Below are 19,239 nucleotides of genomic sequence, written 5' to 3' on the forward strand. Positions count from 1 at the left end.
AAATGAAACAATATGAAACATGCTTCAGATGAACCCATAAAATAAATTCACTATACTACACCAAAATCAAAAAGAGAAGTAAATTTAATAATTTTGTGACCAACAGTAGACTTTTTGATTCGTCTGAAGCTTTTGGAAATGATATTAAATAAACTGCAGATTTATGTGTTTACAGAAAACTATGTGGAATTACTGACATCTTAGTACTAGAATGTAGAAAGTTATTAATAGTCGAGAGGATGGGAACTTGCTAGTGCAAGGTTTGTTACTAATTGTAATCTTATTTATTATTTATATTAACGACTTGCTATATAACATAATTAGACCATCTGTGTGCAGTTATTTATTTGCTAATGCTGTAGCACTGTCTATAACTTCAGAGACAATAGAAATGTTTGAGTATGAAATAGGTTGGATGACTGATAGTTTTGAACCTCAGTGTAGTACAAACTCCCTCTGTATCAATCAAGATGGAGCACAAGACCTCCATATTAAAGAGAATCATAAGACACCAATGGACAAGAACTGAGTGCTGTTAATTTCCTTGAGATAACAATTGATTCCAAATTTTCTTGGAGCTAAGTAGTGCAGAAGGAAGAATAGTGACCTTTTTCAAAATAGTTGTTTTTCTCCCAACATACACATCTGAAGTACTCTTGAAGTAATTACTGTAATTAACAGTTTGAGTAGATTGGCACTAGTGATAATTTGTTGTTAGTATTTCACGCTGCTTGGTTAGTAATCTAAACTTCTTCGATTCTGCATCCGACACCCACCACAACTTAAATATTGATTAATAATCAACATTGGCAGCTGAAGACTTTTGGCATAAGAAGTCACCCTCATTCTGCCAACAGCCTTGTCAAAAGAGGGCAGAGGAGCAGACAGAGGTTAAGGACACTCTCTTGCCACTCTCTTGCCACTCTCTTGCCTGTGGTGGCGGTGGTGGTGGTGGTGGGGGGAGGGGGGGCGGGGGGGGGGGGGGGGGACTGCCCTTTCAGGTGGAAGAATCAGCAATGATCAATGGCTTGAGGATGCAGAAGGCATTGGAAACCTCTGCATTAAAGACACATAATGTGTATCCACAGGACATGTGGTTTGTAATTGAAAAACATGTCATGAATATCTCTCCATTGGCAAAAGATACCAGAATAGTCCTCCATTCGGATCTCTGGGAGGGGACTACCAAAGGGGAGGTGACCGTGAGAAAAAGACTGAGTAACAACCAATGAAAGGATAATGTTTTATGAGTCAGGGTGTGGATTCAGAAGCTTGAACATGGTAGGGAAGCTAGAAAATCTGAAAAGGGAAATGCAAAGGCACAATCTTAGATATAATAGGGGTCACTGAAGTGAAATGGAAAGAAGACAAGGATTTCTGGTCTAATAAGTATTAGGTAATATCAACAGCAGCAGAAAATAGTATAATGGGAATGGGATTTGTTATGAATAGGAAGTCAGGGCAGCGAGCGTGTTACTGTGAACAGTTCAGTGATAGGGTGTTCTTATCAGAATTGACAGCAATCCACCATCGACAACAATAGTTCATATATATATGCCAACATCGCAAGCTGTAGATGAAGAGATAGAGAAAGTATATGAGGATATTGAAAGGTTAATACAGAACATAAAGGGAGATGAAAATCTAATAGTCGTGGGGGCCTGAAATGCAGTTGTAAAGGAAGGAGTAGAAGAAAAGGTTAAAGGAGAATAAAGGCTTGGGACAAGGAATGAGAAAGGATAAAGACTAATTGAGTTCTGTAACAAATGTCAGCTAGTTGTAGTGAATTCTCTGTTCAAGAATCGCGAGAACAGGAGATATAAATGGGAAAGGCTGGGTGGTATGGGAAGATTTTAGTTTGAGTAAATCATGGTCAGACAGAGATTCTGAATCAAATACTGGATTGTAAGGCATACCCAGGAGCAAATATAGACCCAGATCACAAAGTAGTGACGAAGTGTAGGCTGAAGTTTAAGAGCTTAGTCAGGAAGAATCAATATGCAAAGAAGTGGGATACAGAAGTACTAAGGAATGACAAGATAAATTTGAAATTCTCCTAAGCTATAGATACAGCAAGAAGGAGTAGCTCAGTAGGCAGTACAGTTGAAGAGGAATGGATGTCTCTAAAAAGGGCAGTCACAGAAATTGGAAAGAAAAATATAGGTACAAAGGAGGTAACTGCAAAGAAACCATGGGTAACAGAAGAAATACTTCAGTTGATTGATGAAAGAAGGAAGTGCAAAAGTGTTTAAGGAGATTCAGAAATGCAAGTCGCTGAGCATGAAAATTTTTAAGAAATGAAAAAAAGAAATGAATGTCAGAAGGATTGATTCAGCACTCTGGAAAGTCAAAACAAGCTTTCATGAAATTAAAAGTAAGGGAGGTAACGTTAAGAAAGCAAAAGGAATTCCACTGTTAAATGCAGAAGAGAGAGTGGATAGGTGGAAGGAGTACATTGAAGGCCTCTGTGAGGGGGAAGATTTGTCTGATGTTATAGATGAAGAAACAGGAGTTGATTTAGAGGTGATCGATGATCCAGTATTAGAGTCAGAACTTAAGAAGCTTTGGAAGACTTAGGCAGAAGGGATAGCTAACAGTCCATCAGAATTTCTAACATGACTATCCATGTCCATTTGTAGAATATATGAGTCTGGCGAAATACCATCTGACTTCCGGAAAAATATCACCCAAACAATTCCAAAGACTAGAAGAGCTGACAAGTGCAAGGATTATTGCACAATCAACTTAATAGCTCATGCATCCTAGTTGCTGACAAGAATAATATACAGAAGAATGGAAGCAAAAATTGAGGATGTGTTAGATGACAATCAGTTTGGCTTTGAGAAAGGTAAAGGCTCCAGAGATGCAATTCTGATGTTGCAGTTGATAATGGAAGCAAGGCTAAAGAAAAATCAAGACATGTTCATAGAATTTATCAAACTGAAAAAAGCATTTGACAATTTACGAGTAAAAGGGTGCAAGTTGCACCAAATTCTGAGAAAAATGGGGTAAGCTATAGGGAGAGATGGGTAGAATACAATATGTACAAGAGCCAAGGACGACCAAGAACAAAGTGCTTGATTAAAAAGGATGCAAGACATGGATGTAGTTTTTTGCCCCTCGTGTTCAATCTGCACATTGAAGTGTCAATAATGGAAATAAAAGAAAGTTTTAGAGTGGAATTAAAATTGAAAATGAAAGGATATCAATGATACAATTCACTGATGACATTGTTACCCTGAGTGAAAGTGAAGAAGGTTTACATGATCTGCTGAATGAAATGAAAAATCTACTGAGTACGGAAGAAAGACAAAAGTAATGAGAAGTAGTAGAAATGAGAACAGTGAGAAACTGAACATCAGGAATTGGTTACAAAGTAGATGAAGTTAAGGTATCCTACAACTTAGGCAGCAAAATGACCAATGACAGATGTAGCAAGGACATCAAAGGCAGACTAGCTCTGGTGAAAAGGGCATTCCTGGCCATGATAAGTCTACTAGTATCAAACATAGGCCTTAATCTGAGGAAAAAATTTCTGAGAATGTATGTTTGGAGCCTAGCACTGTATGGTAGGGACAACACACACACACACACACACACACACACACACACACACACACACACACACACACACACACACACAATCTGCAGTCTCAGAGATCTGAAACCACACTGTGAGCGTCAGCACCTGTGCATGATGACAGTGGTGACTGGGTGGGGGTAAGGAGGAGGCTGGGATGGGGAGGGGAGGGGGAGGGATTTTATGGTGGGAGTGGCGGACAGTGAAGTGTTGTGGTTTAGATGGAGGGCAGGAGAGAACGTGTGGAAGGGGGAGAGAAATAAAAATAAATTAAAAAACTGGGTGTGGTGATGAAATGACGGCTGTGTAGTGCTGGATTGGGAGCAGGGATGGGGCTGGATGTGTGAGGACAGCAACTAACGAAGGTTGAGGCCACAAGGGTTATGGGAACATAGGATGTATTGCAGGGAAAGTTCCCACCTGCACAATTCAGAAAAGCTGGTGTTGGTGGAAAGGATCCTCAAATCCCTCAACATGCAAACTAACCTTACATCTGCAGAAAGAACTGCAGTCCACTATCTAAAAACTGATCCCGACCTTATAATCCTACCCGCTGACAAAGGCTCCACCACTGTTGCTTTGAACCACAAGGATTACGTGGCAGAAGGACTCTGTCAGCTGCCAGTTACTTCCACCTAGAAAACATGCCACAGTGATCCCATTCCAGTAATCCAACAGGATCTCCAGTCACTACTCAAATCCTTAGACCCATCCCAGAACCTCTCCCCAGAGTCCATCTCTCAACTTAACCCTACCACTCCCCACACTCCCGCCTTCTACATGCTTCCTAAAGTCCATAAACCCAATCTCCCAGGAAGCCCCATTGTGGCTGGTTACTGTGCCCCCACTGAGAGAATCTCTGCTCTCGTAGACCAACACCTTCAACCTATTACCTGCAACCTATCCTCCAATATAAAAGATAGCAACCATTTCCTTGACCGACTCTCCACACTTCCTGTCACTTTACCACACTGTACCCTGCTTGTCACTATTGATACCTCCTCCCTGTGCATTAACATTCCTAATGCCCATGGCCTTACTGGTATCGAATACTACCTTTCCAGATGCCATATAGATTCCAAACCAACAACCTCCTTCCTGGTCTCCATGACCAACTATATCCTCACCCACAATTACTTCTCCTTAGAAGGCATTACCTACAAACAAATCCATGGTACGGCTACAGGAACCCACATGGCATCATCCTATGCTAACCTATTCATGGGCCATCTAGAGGAATCCTTCCTAAAAACCCAGAATCCTAAACCCCTCACCTGTTTCAGATTCATTTATGACATCTTTGTTATCTTGATTGAAGGTGAGGACACCTTAGTCACATTACTCTAGAACCTCAACAACTTCTCCCCCATTTGCTTCACCTGGTCCTATTCAACCCGACAAGCCACCATCATAGATTTTGACCTTCACCTGAGAGATGGCTACATCAGTACCTCCGTCCATAATCACCACCAACAAAACCTCCACTTCGACAGCTGCCACCCATTCCATACCAAGAAGTCCCTTCTGTACAGCCCAGCCACCTGTTATCGTTGCATCTGCAGGGACGAGCAGTCCCTCTCAAAATATACCAAGGGTCTCACTGAAGCCTTCACTGACCGTAATTATCTACCCATCCTTGTACAAAAACAAATCTCCCGTGCCTTACCCTTCCAGTCTCCCAACACCTCCCAAAGTCCCACAGTCTGGCCACAGAGGAGCATTGCCCTCGTAACACAGTACCATCCGGGACTGGAGCAACTGAATTACATTCTCCACCAGGGTTTCGATTACCTCTCATCATGCCCTGAAATGAGAAATGTCCTACCCACTATCCTTCCCACCCCTCCAACCGTGATATTCCACTGTCCACCGAACCTACACAATATACTTGTCCATCCTTACACAACCCCTGCTCCCAATCCCTTACCTCATGGCTCATACCCCTGTGATAGACCTAGATGCAAGACCTGTCCCATACATACCCCTACCACCACCTACTGCAGTCCGGTCACTAACATCACCTGTCCCATCAACGGCAGGGCTACCTGTGAAACCAGTCATGTGATTTACAAGCTAAGGTGCAACCACTGTGCTGCATTCTCCGTAGACATGACAACCAACAAGCTATCTGTCCGCATGAACGGCCACCGACAAACTGCAGCCAAAAAGCTAGTGGACCACCCTGTTGCTGAACACACTGCCAAACATGATCTCCCTCATCTCAATGACTGCTTCACAGCCTGTGCCATATGGATCCTTTCCACCAACACCAGCTTTTCTGAATTGTGCAGGTGAGAACTTTCCCTGCAATACATCCTACATTCCCGTAACCCTCCTGGCCTCAACCTTTTTTAGTCACTGTCCTTACACATCCAGCCCCCTCCCTGTTCCCATTCCAGCACCACATAGCCGCCATTTCATCACCACACCCAGTCATTTAATTTCTTTTTATTTATTTCTTTTTATTTCTCTCCTTTCCACTACTTACCCCTACCCCCTCTGCACCTTCTCTCCTGCCCTCCGTCTAAGCTGAACACTTCACTGTCTGCCACTCCCACCATACTATCCCTCCCCCTCCCAACCCCAGCCTCCTCCTTCCCCCCACCCAGTCGCCACTCCCATCATGCCCTGGTGCTGCTGCTCGAATGATTTCAGCTCTCTGAGACCGCAGACGTGTGTGCAAGTTGCGTTTGCGTGAGTGTGTGTGTTTACGTATGTGTATGTGTGTCTACTGCTGACAAAGGCCTTAATGGCCAAAAGCTATAATAGTGTGAATCTTTTTGTTGTGCCTATTGCGACTCAGCATCTCTGCTATATGGTGAGTAGCAACTTTTCTTCAGTGAATGTTGAATAGTAAATGGACTGATAAAGTAAGGAATGAGGTGGTCTGCGCATAATCAGAGAGGAAAGGAATATAGGGAAAACATTGATAAAGAGATGGGACAGGATGATAGGACATATGTTAAGATGTCAGGGAATCAATTCCAAGGTACCGTACTAGAGGGAGCTGTAGAGCGCAAAAATTGTAGAGGACAGCAGAGATTGGAATACATCCACCAAATAATTGAGTATGTAGGTTGCAAGTGGTACTCTGAGATGAAGGGGTTGACACTGGAGAGGAATTCGTGGTAGGTCACAACAAACCAGTCAGAAGACTGTTGACTCAAAAAAAATGTACACTTGATAGAAATATTGATCAGTGATAGCTTCTGACCATTGATGTGTAACTTGACATGTTTCACTATCCCTGAAGTGCGTCCTTCATGATGGGATTGATGAAACACAATGTGTGAGTGAGTGATTGAGGTAACTGCACAACAAAAGAGATATGTATATACTCACCCGGAGGGAACTATACCTTTTTGTTAGTATTCTGGTGATGAGTGCTGTCTATTATGCTTTTATATGTAGTCATATAGCATATTATACCATTAAGTGGGCTCAGGAAAAAAAAAATGTGACCAATGTATTTAAATTATAGAAGAATACAGTGAGGATAGAGGACACAAACCTAGCTTCAAATAATTAAAGACACTACCATTGTTATATATGATGGAAGATTGGAAAGTTATGCACAGTAATTTTATGACCAAAACCTTTAAAAAAATCACAAATGAAGTTAAATCTTGTACCTACTTTTCTACATGGTCACCAACATTTACAACACATTTCTCTGATTGCAGTACCATATGCCTTGTTTGTAGAAGTTCATTTGGTTCAAGTGTAGTCATCTGTGGATCACCGATTTCACTTCTGCATCTGTTGTGAAGCATTGGCCAGCCAGTAATTTCTCCATGGGACCTTAGAGATAAAGTAAAATACTACAAGGTCCAGGCTGTATTATGGATGCTGGAGTGCCTTCCATCAAAACTTGGCAATTTTCTCGCCAATAAGAGCAGCAACAAAGGGCGAGCATTTTCAGGAAGAAGTTTGACAGCATTGGCACTAATGTTGTGATGTTTGTCACAAAGGACACTATGCAGTTCAACCAAAGTTTTACTGTAGGCTGCAGCATTCACCGTAGTCCTGTGTTTATCCAAGTTCATCAATAGCACACCATGTGTATCCCAGAACACTGTCACAAGAACCTTCCTAGCAGATTAAGTCACTTTGAAGTTATCTGTACTGGGGAACTAGGAAGTTTTCACTCCACAGAGGACTGCTTGGTTTCAGGCATGTAGTGATATGCCCATAATTCATCACTAGTGATGATTACTTTCAGAAAGTCATAACCCTTTGGCTGCATGGTGCATTAAGTGATCATGTCATCATCCAATGGCCCTCCTGGTTGTCTGTCAAGTTCTTAGTCACCCAGCAAGCACTATCTTTACAAAATTTCAACATGTCATGAACAGTACCATACACTGCACCATAGGAAATGTTGAACTGCTGTGATACAGTTTGCAGTTGCACATACCAGTTATACAAAATTGCTGCTTCAATGGCTGTGGCATTGTGTGAGGTTGCAGCTGTTACCAGCTGCCCACTGTGTGGTGCATCACTAAGGTTCACATGCCCCTCTTTAAACAATGCACACCACCTGAAGATATTAGTTGTCCTAACACACACACACACACACACACACACACACACACACACACCATGTATGTCCCTGTGAATTTTATTTGGTTTGCCCTTTGGTCCACAAATATCAAACTACAGTTCACTGTTCTTCACAAGTTGTTGATAGTAACATGCATGCCATGTTTGTTTCTTAGTTCAAGCTTCTATCACTAGAACTGCACATGAAAACAGAATGCCGTCTGTAGTACAAATTATATCATCAAGAAATTTCAACATTCCAGCTGTAATAACAGGGGAGAAAAAAAATTATTGTGCATTACTTTCCGATCTCCCTTCGTATTTTACAACGTGTAATGCATACCAAGGAGAACTACTATGGATACTAGCAATACGACTTGCCCTACTTACAGTACCAGAAACAAGCATTATCTGGTATCATTCCAATGTAGCTATATAGAAAACAGATAGAAGAGCTTCGTTAACAAATTAACCAAACTTTTCACTCTCATATTTCAGTGTTTCAGGTTGAAGATTGGGAAACACTGAAAAGGAAGGGAAGGTCACTCAGCCACAGGATGAAGAGATCCACCTCTAATGAGGAATTTAACCAATGTAAAGTTCCAAAAATGAGGCCGCGTTCATTGTCAATACGTCCCTGAGATGGCAGCACCATATGGCAGATGGAATTTTACCGCCAGCAGCGAGAATGAGAACTGTTTTAAATACTTAAAATGGCGACGTTTTCCTTACTTGAACAGCGTGCAATCATTCGTTTTCTGAATTTGCGTGGTGTGAAACCAATTGAAATTCATCGACAGTTGAAGGAGGCATGTGGTGATGGAGTTATGGATGTGTCGAAAGTGCGTTTGTGGGTGCGAAAGTTTAATGAAGACAGAACATCGTGTGACAACAAACCAAAACAACCTCGGGCTCGCACAAGCCGGTCTGACGACATGATCGAGAAAGTGGAGAGAATTGTTTTGGGGGATCGCCGAATGACTGTTGAACAGATCGCCTCCAGAGTAGGCATTTCTGTGGGTTCTGTGCACACAATCCTGCATGACGACCTGAAAATGCAAAAAGTGTCATCCAGGTGGGTACCACGAATGCTGACAGACGACCACATGGCTGCCTGTGTGGCATGTTGCCAAGCAATGTTGATGCGCAACGACAGCATGAATGACAAAGAAAAATGGACTCTCCTTTACACAAACAACCTGTTTCTCAGAATTGTTGATGACATTGTCTAATGCTTTGTACTGTAGGAGTGTAGTAACACTGTTCACGTTTACGTCGCACTTCACTTAGCGTAGACCGGGACTGTATCCTAGGCATGCCCGATGTTGACTGACTGGGCCCTGCCCGTGCTGCCGGAGTAGTTGTTGTTGTTGTTATGCCGGCAGAGGTCGCATCCGAATTCTCGTGTGCCCTCTGGTGGACGGGACTCTACTTGTGGCAACTACCGTCCATGACGTGCTGTGCCAATGTGCGCCTCCCGCGATCTTTCTGGTGGCCACTGCACTCCTCCTCCTTCACGGGGTGAAGCCACTGTGATCCACTGCATCGGAAGGTGGAGCGTCGGGCAGGAGTGATGACCACCACATCCATTGGAAGGCCACAGTCGAGGGGATCTGCCAACCCTCGAGCCGGAACCTTCGAATACGGCTGGAAGTGACCCACACGAAGAGGCCCCCGTCATCCCACAACCGGAGCCCGGGACAGAACGGGCGACAAGCTGTCGAACTCCGGATCCTGTTCCACCTCAGGAGGGGCAAGACCCAGTGGTGGGGACGATGGGGAAGGGACGACCACAGGTGAACCAGCCTCCTGAGAAACTGGGCCTGCTGGGGGGCCGGCTCTCGCTGGGGCATCTCAAACGCTGGCGATGCCGGTGCTGGAGCTACTGGAGGCTGCCAAGGCTGAGAACCATCGCAGTGTGGCAGAGTCACAGCGGGGAGAGGAGGTAACATCCCCTGCGAAACCAACATAGGTGCCGGCAATGGGGAAGCCGGTATCCGAGAAGTCGGAGGGTGGGTGCCCGAACGTGGACGTAACTGATTTTGGTGACGACATACCACCCAGACCCCCACCTGCAAGGTATAGAGCCGGCGACCATTTCAGCGCAGGAGCACCGCCAGTATCCAACGTGGATTGCGACCAAACCCACGGGCCCAGACCGACATACCTAGTGGTAAGCCAGGTACTCCGTTTTGTGAAGACTGGCGAGGACCAGGCCGGAGGAGGTGCAGCAGAGTCCTAGGTTGACGCCCATGGAGGAGCTCTGCGGGGCTGCGTTCTCCCATTGGTGTGGTCCAGTATGCCGTCAAGAAAAACGTCAATGCTTCCTCCGCAGGAAATTCGTGCACATACTTTTTCATCTGCGTCTTAAATGTGCGCACCATGCGCTCGGCTTCCCCATTTGATTGTGGATGGAAGGGGGGAGAGCAAACGTGCCGAATACCGAAGCGCCTACAAAAATCCTGGAAGGTCTGCGAAATAAACTGCGGTCCATTGTCTGAGACCAGGGTGATTGGCAGACCTTCCACTGAAAAGATTTTTGCTAGTGCCTGAATTGCAACTTCTGAAGTGATTGAGGAGCAGCGAACCACATATGGGAATCGGGAATAAGCATCAATGACAATGAGCCAAAAGCCATTGAGAAACGGGCCCGCAAAATCGATGTGAACACGTTCCCATGCTTGGGTGGCCGGCGGCCATGAAGAGAACGCTGCCCTGGGAGATGCTTGTTGGCTCGCACACTGGGAACAGGCGGCCACCAAGTGCTCAATTTCTCTGTCAATACCGGGCCAGTACACATGTCTGTGAGCCAAGGTTTTAGTACGGGAAACACCCCAGTGCCCCGCATGTAATAACGTGAGGACATCCCTTCGTAAACTTGCAGGAACAACCACGCGAGGAGCTGTATCATCGGTAGCCAGAAGGAGAACTCCTTCCAAGACTGAGAGGCGGTCTCGTAGAAGAAAATAATTACGAAGAGGGTCCGAGGCCCGGCCCGGAGGGCGGGAAGACCACCCTTGCTGAATGAGGCGAACTACTTGCCGGAGAACCAGGTCAGCTGCCGTTTCCCTGGCGACTCGAGAACTAGTGATCGGGAAGCCATCAACCGCTTGGTGGGACGCCACATCCAAATGAAAACACATAATCTCCTCTCGATCGAACATAGGATCCGGGCCCACCGGAAGACGGGAAAGAGCGTTGGCGTTGGCATGCTGTCCTGTAGGGCGAAAATGAATGTCATAATGGTACTTAGAGAGGAACAAGGCCCAGCGCTGTAGTCTGTGGGCCGCCCTATCCGGAATCTGAGAGGCGGGGCCAAATAACGATATTAACGGCTTATGGTCAGTGATTAACTGAAACTTCTTGCCATACAAGAAAGGGTGAAACTTGGTAACAGCGTAGACCATGGCCGAAGCCTCTTTTTCCACCTGGGAGTAATGGGCCTGCGCAGGACTAAGCGTTTTAGACACAAATGCCAGTGGTTGCTCGGAAACATCTGCGTTGCGATGGGCCAGGACCGCCCCCACCCCATACTGCGAAGCATCTGTAGCCAGGACCAACGGCTTATGGGGATCAAAAGTAGCCAAACAAGGGGCTGACGTGAGGAGGCCCTTCAACGAGGTGAACGCTCGCTCGCATGCAGGCGACCAATCAAAAGGAACACCCTTGCGCAGAAGGCAGTACAGGGGGTGGGCTATAGTGGAAGCCCTGGGAATGAACTGATGGTAATAGGCTATCTTGCCTAAAAAAGCTTGTAACTCTTTCAGCGAAGCGGGCCGAGGAAGGTTGACGATACCTTGGACCAAACTTCCTAGTGGCTGGATGCCGTGCCGAGAGATGGTGGAGCCCACATACTCAATGGACGGTTGGAAGAAGGTTGACTTATGCAGGTTGCAACGCAAGCCCACAGACCTGACTTTGAGAAAGAGGGTGCGAAGGTTGTGCAAGTGTTCCTTCATGCTGTGGCCTGTGACAATTATGTCATCCAGGTAATTAATACAATGAGGGATTGTCGACGTGACATGCTCAAGATAACGCTGGAATATCGCCGGGGCACTGAATATTCCAAAGGCCAACCGCTGGTATTGGTAAAGGCCAAATGGGGTGTTGATGACCGCCAGCCGTTTGGAGTCCCCATCAAGTGGTATCTGATGATAAGCCTCCGACAGATCGATTTTCGAAAAATATTGGCCTCCCGCCACGGCAGAGAACAATTCATCAGCACGAGGCAAAGGATAGGTGTCCACCACCAATTGGGAATTAATGGTGCCCTTGAAATCGCCACAAAGACGTAATTTTCCCGAGGGCTTCTGTACAATAACGAGGGGCGAAGCCCACTCACTAGAAGAAATGGGAAGAACGACCCCTAGGGCTGTCAGCTGGTCTAGCTCTTCCTTTACCTGAGGGCAGAGAGCCAAGGGGATCTGCCTCGCGCGTAGAAAACGTGGGCGAGCCGACGCCTTCAATGTTAAGTGAGCTTCAAAATCTGAAACATGCCCCAGGCCCTCCTCAAAAATATCTGGAAAGTCTGAGATCAAAGATTCCAATGATTGATAGGGAACGTCTTCGGAGACCAACTGTATGGTGTCAGCGATAGAAAAACCGAAAGCTTGAAAGGCATCCAGGCCAAAATGGTTAGCGGAGCTCGCGTCACTGACAACAATAAAAGTAATAGGCCGAGTGACTGATTTGTAAGTCACGTCAGTAGTGAATTGACCCAGTAGGGGAATGAACTGTTTACCATAACCGCGTAGACGCCGGTAAACTGGCGCCAACGGGGGTGATCCAAGGTCGGAATAAGTTTGTGCATTCAACAACGAAACTGCCGCGCCTGTATCTACTTGCAGTTGTAACCGGCGCGACCGAACCGACACCTCGATAAAGAGTTTGTGGGCCGATGCGTCGGGAGCCTGGCCCGATGAAACTTCCTGAATGTCAACGTCCATGTCCTCTGTACCTGCTTCCTTCGATTCTATTGAGGCTGAGCAGCAAACTTTAGCAATGTGACCTTTTTTTTATTACATTTGCGACAAACGGCCCAACGCTGGGGGCACTCTGACCGATCATGATGTATATAGCACGGCGCACAGGACGGCAGCTGGAATTCTGTTTACGCGCCGTGCGGGAGCGGCCGTAACGGCCGGATTGTACCGCTCGCACGTTGTCCATCCCGGACACAGTGGACGCGGCCGCGCCGTCCTGAACTGCCGCGACGTCGCACCACGCTTCCAGCTGTTGACCTGCTGTGTGAGAGACTTCATACGATTGAGCAATGGACAGCACTTCCTCGAGGGAAGGGTCTTCTAACTGCAGGGCCCGTTGCCGGACCTCCCTATCAGAGGTCTAACAAACAATGACGTCGCGTACCATAACGTGGGCATACGACTCTCGCGACTGCTCCGTGACAAAATGACACTTGCGACTAAGACCGTGCAGGGTAGCAGCCCACACCCGGTAAGACTGATGGGGCTGTTTCTTGCATTGATAGAACTCGACCCTAGCCGCCACAACATGTGTGCGGCAGCGATAATATGAAGACAGCAAGGAACACAATGCGTCAAAAGACAAGGACGAGGGTTCCTGCAACGGCGCTAGCTGCCACAAAACTTGATACAGCGAGGGAGATATCCAAGACAAGAAGAGAGCACGACATACCTCCGCATCGGCAACATGAAACGCCTGGAAATGCTGCCGAAGGCGATGTTCATATGCGTCCCAATCCTCCGCCGTCTCGTCATACGGGGCAAAGGGAGGAGGGAACGGCACTGGAGCAGACGGCGTGGAGAGCAACGCCGGAAGCACTTGTTTCATGGTGGCCATGACCTCCATCTGCTGTGCAACCAAAACCCGCACCAAATCCTCCATGCCGTGGAGAAGCTGCGAAACCGGAACAACGATGCAACACGCGAAAGAACGACCCTACTCGTCGCCAATTGTGTAGTAACACTGTTCACGTTTACGTCACACTTCACTTAGCGTAGACTGTGACTGTGTCCTAGGCATGCCCGATGTTGATTGACTGGGCCCGGCCCATGCTGCCGGAGTTGTTGTTGTTGTTGTTGATGATGTTGATGTTGTTGTTGTTATGCCGGCAGAGGTCGCGTCCGAATTCTCGCGTGCCCTCTGGTGGATGGGACTCTACTTGCAGCAACTACCGTCCGTGACACGCTGTGCCAATGTGCGCCTCCCGCAATCTTTCTGGTGGCTACTGCAAGGAGGATCCGCATCATACTTAGTATGAAAGGCACACTGAACAGTTATTACTGACCCTTACTGTGCCAAACATAGAACACAAAGTGCTTTCTGTTGTCCTGATACCATTTTTACTAGAACTGAAGTGGGTGCACACTGCTGCTACCTAGCAGTAACCATGTAAAATTCGAGTGTTTGCTCTTTCCAACAGTTTGTTGTTCATGCAAATATCTCAAATAACATAATAGTTACAATTTTTTAAAATCAGAAGACTCTTTGTGATACACCCTGTATAATATAGTAAAATGAAACTCCTACCCTGTAATGCAAGGTAAAATTTTAGATGTTTTTCAGTGGAGCATATTATTTATTGTTTACTACAGTAATGAAAATTGAACAGAGAAAACAATAAATAAAAATGAGGGATGACAACCCTTCACAAACAGATAAATCATGTGTGTAGTATTTGAACCATTGTTTCTTTCTTGTGTAAGTACATATTCTCACAAACACAACCATACAAAAATATGAGTGCATCCATCCGTGGTGGGAGACAGTGGAGTTGCAGTTGGGTGAATTTGAGTGTCTGTGTTGTTGTGTGAGAGATTCAATGTGTGCACTTACACTAGTAGAGTGTTATCTCGGAGGCTGTTTAAATTTCTATATTATTTTGTGTCTCTCTGTATCACATGTCAATCATCTATAGGTGAATGGCTGCCTTTCCTAATTTTTACATATTGTTCAGTGGTACAAAACTAGTGTTCACAATTTCTATTAAAAGCCAAATTTTACACTGAATATTCAAGAAATGTGATCCAAATTAAAATACTTACCACACCAACAGGGAGATTGAAGTTCTGTGTTTTCATAGCTGTAACATTCCTGAAATAGTCTGTATACTTTTTGGAAGGTGTGAAAGGAGCATGTGCAGAAGGGGGGCACAGCACCATCATGAACCCAGAAGAGAGAATGTCACTCTGTCTTAGAAAATCCAAGCTGTATGAAGTCTGCAACATGAACATATATTGTCTCTGTCATCAAATTAATACAAAAAATAAGTTTAATACTTCCTAACAATAATGTACTTATCTTTAGGAGACAGTGGAGGATACATGATAAATGGTAGGTGTAATTATACAAGAGGACAATAACAGACTTCTCTGCCTCTAAGTTTGACACTAGTACTTCTTTCGGTCAGGAATGTTCTTTTTGCCAGTGTTGGTCTGCTTTTTATGTCCTCTTGTTCCATACACAATGGGTTATTTTGCTGCCCAAGTAGCTGAATTCCTTAACTTCATTAACTTTGTGTTCACTAATTAAGATGTTAAGTTTCTCACTGTTCTCATTTCTGCTGCTTCTCATTACTTTCAGTGTTCTTCGATTTATTCACAATCTATATTCTGTACTCATTAGACAGTTCATTCCATTCAACAGATCCTTTAAATTTTCTTCAATTTCACTGAGGCTATCAAAGTCATCTGCAAATCTGATCATTGCTATCCTTTCACATTGAGTTTCAATCCCACTCTTGAACCTTCTTTTATTACTGTCATTGCTTCTTCGATGTATAGACTGAACAGTAGGGGTGAAAGACTATATTCCTGTCCTAATCCCTTTTCCGTTTGTGCAATTTGTTCTTTGTCTTCCTCTCTTGGTTTTTTTATTTATTGTATATTATCCATCTTTCCTCATAGCTTACTGCTATTTTTCTCAGAATTCAAACATCTTGCACCTCTTTATACTGTTGGTTGTTTTTTCCAGTTCAACAAATCCTATGAACATTTCTTGATTTGTCTTCAGTCTTGCTTCTATTAAAAACTGCAACATCAGAAATGCTTCTCTGGTGCCTTCACCTTTTCTAAAGCCAAATTGATCATCAAACAGAACTTCAGTTTTCTTTTCCGTTCTTCTGTATATTATTTTTGGCAGCCACTTTGATGCATGAGCTGTTAAGCTGACAATGATAATTCACACACTTGTTAGCTCTTACAGTCCTTGGGATTGTGTGGATGATATTTTTTTCTGAAAGTCAGATGGTATATTGCCAGTCTCATACATTCTACATGTCAATGTGAATATTTGTTTTGTTGCCACTTCCCCCAATGATTTTAGAAATTATGATGGAATATTACCTATCACTTCTGCCTTATTTGATTTTTAAATTTTCCAGAGCTCTTTAAATTCTGATTCTAATACTGAATCCCCTGTCTCATTCTTATTGACCCCTATTTCTTCTTCTGTTGCATCACCAGACAAGTCTTCCCCCTCATAGAAGTCTTCAATGTAATCTTCCCACCTATCCACTCCTCTGCATTTAACAAAGAAATTCCCATTGCACTTTTAATATTAATGTCCTTGCTTTTAGTTTCACCAAAGGTTGTTTTGACTTTTCTATGTCATGACTCAGTCCTTCTGACAATCATTTCATTTCTGATTTCTTCACATTTTTCACTGAGCCATTTCAGCTTAGCTTCCCTGCTTTTCCTATTTATTTCATTCCTAAGTGACTTGTGTTCCTAGATTCCTGAATTTCACAGAACATTTTCATACTTCCTCCTTTCATTGATCAACTGATGTATTTCTTCTGTTATCCATGTTTATTTGCAGTTATCTTCTTTGTACCTATGTGTTTCTTTCCAACTTCTGTGACTACCCCTTTTAGGTGTGACTGTTCCTCTTCAACTGAACTTCCAACTGAGCTAGTCATTATTGCAATATCTATAGCCTCAGAGAACTTTAAGTGTATCTTTCCATTCCTTACTATTTCCATATCCCACTTCTTTGTGCATGATTCCTCCTGACTAGTTTACAGCAGTTTTCATCATTACTAAATTCTGCTCCTGTGTACACCTTACAATCCAATATCCGATTTTTGAATCTCAGCCTGACAGTGATGTAATCTGACTGAAATCTTCCTGTATCTCCTAGCCATTTCCAAGTATACCTCCTTCCCTTGCGATTCTTGAACAGAGTATTTGCCACAACTATCTGAAACTTATTGCAGAACTCAATTAGCCTTTCTCCTTCCTTATTCCTACTACCAAGCCCATATTGTTCTGTAAACCTTTCATCTATTCCTCCCCCTACAACTGCAGTCCGATCCCCATGACTATTAGATTTTCAATTCCCCTTACACAGTGAATTACCCTTTCAGTATCCTCATATACTTTCTCTATCTCTTTATCTTCTGCTTGCAACATCAGCATGTATACCTGAACTGTTGGTGTCAGTGTTGGTCTGCTGTTGATTCTGACAAGAACAACCCCATCACTGAACTGTTCAAAGTAACTCACTCTATACCCTATCTTCCTATTCATAACAAATCCTACTCCTGTTATGCCATTTTCTACTGCTGTTGATATTGCCCTATACTCATATGACCTGAAATCCTTGTCTTCCTTCCATTTCACTTCACCTACCCCCACTATATCTAAATTGAGCCTTAGCATTTCCCTTTCCAGATTTTCTAGTTTCTGCATCACAGTCAAGCATCTGATGTTCCACATCCTGACTCATAGAACAGTATCCTTTCATTGGTTATTCAGTTTTTTTATCATGGTCATCTGCCCCTTGGCAGTCCCCTCCTGGAAATCTGAATGGGTACTAGTCTGAAATCTTTTGCCAATTGAGATATCATCATGATACTTTTTCAGATATAGGCCTCATGTCCTATGAATACACATTATGCATCTTTAATGGGGTGGTTGCCATTGCCTTCTGCATCCTCATGCCATTGATCATTGCTGATTCTTTCACCTATTTGGGCAGTTTCCCATCTTAAGGGCAAGAGAGTGCCCTGCACCTCTGCCACTCCTCCACCCTCTTTGACTAGGCTGTTAGTGGAATGAGGGTGACATCTTACACCAGAAGTCTTTGGCTGACATTGCTGATGATTTTTATTCAAAAATTAAGCAGTGGTGAGGTTCAGACACAGGACCAAGACTGCTTTGATTACTAATCAAAGACACTACCCCTAGGCCATGGATATTCACTAATTACCAACAATTAATTTTTTCACATTCTATTTTTATTCATTCTGGAACCCTACTTCTTATCACTGTATTGCACATTGATTATTCACAGATATATTATGTAAAGACTCATACTTTTTTCCTACACCATTACAGAATAATTGAAACAGAGAGAAAGTTATAGAAAATTCTGAGACTTGAAAACCGTGTAGAAGATCCTTTAAAAAAAAAAAAAAAAGAAAAAAAAAGATTATCATTTGTCGATGAGCATCATTTTCAAAATTGTTCTTACTATTTGTGACAGTTCACGTATCAACAGTATGAGGATGATAGCAATAGTAAAATAAACATATTTGGAATTTTGCCTCAGTTGCACAGCTGTGTATTTGTTCTTGTTCTGCTGTTGCATTCAACAAGTTAAAAAGATGACTTCATTCTTGTGTAGATAACTGCCTAATCATTTGTGTAGTAATTTGCAGAAACATTGATACAAAAATTAAATGATTAAACACTACTGGTCTTTAATGTACTTGTAAGCCAAACCGTATAGTTTCCACTTTAGAATAACACTATATGTTGCAATAAACTTACATCACTACCTCATGTAAAGAGTATACTTACAATCAAATCTGTTAGATAATCTTCCTCTGAATCCCCATGCTTTACTTCAGTGCCATTCACAGAGAGGCTGTAATTGTAGTACTGAGAATTCCCAACAAGTCCAATCCACCAGTCCCATCCAGGAGGTACATGTGTGACACCTTCACTTGTGTACCCATACTGAAAACATTATGCAAGAGCACAGACTGATTTACACCAATAAATTATGTGATTTCTTACTTTATTGCATAATAAGGCAGTCATCAAATTGAAATTCTAATTGAGAATAAATGTATTTGTATATGAATTAAAATAAAAAGATTCTAGAGATATTTTCTTTAGCAAAGAAATACT

At 43.7% G+C, this 19,239-nt stretch overlaps 1 protein-coding gene across 1 annotated transcript in view; it reads right to left on the reverse strand.

Moving 5' to 3' along the window:
* The window catches only part of LOC126234739 (N-acetylglucosamine-6-sulfatase-like), a 102,107-nt gene that overhangs the window by 23,583 nt on the left and 59,285 nt on the right, over window positions 1–19,239 (reverse strand). The window contains exons 4-5 of the mRNA XM_049943485.1: window positions 18,907–19,065; window positions 15,148–15,321 (exon numbers count right to left, since the gene is read on the reverse strand). Of these exons, the coding sequence (XP_049799442.1) occupies window positions 15,148–15,321; window positions 18,907–19,065 (333 nt within the window). The remainder of the gene's footprint in view (window positions 1–15,147; window positions 15,322–18,906; window positions 19,066–19,239) is intronic.

Source organism: Schistocerca nitens, chromosome 2, assembly GCF_023898315.1.
Source record: "Schistocerca nitens isolate TAMUIC-IGC-003100 chromosome 2, iqSchNite1.1, whole genome shotgun sequence".
Lineage (NCBI taxonomy): Eukaryota > Metazoa > Arthropoda > Insecta > Orthoptera > Acrididae > Schistocerca > Schistocerca nitens.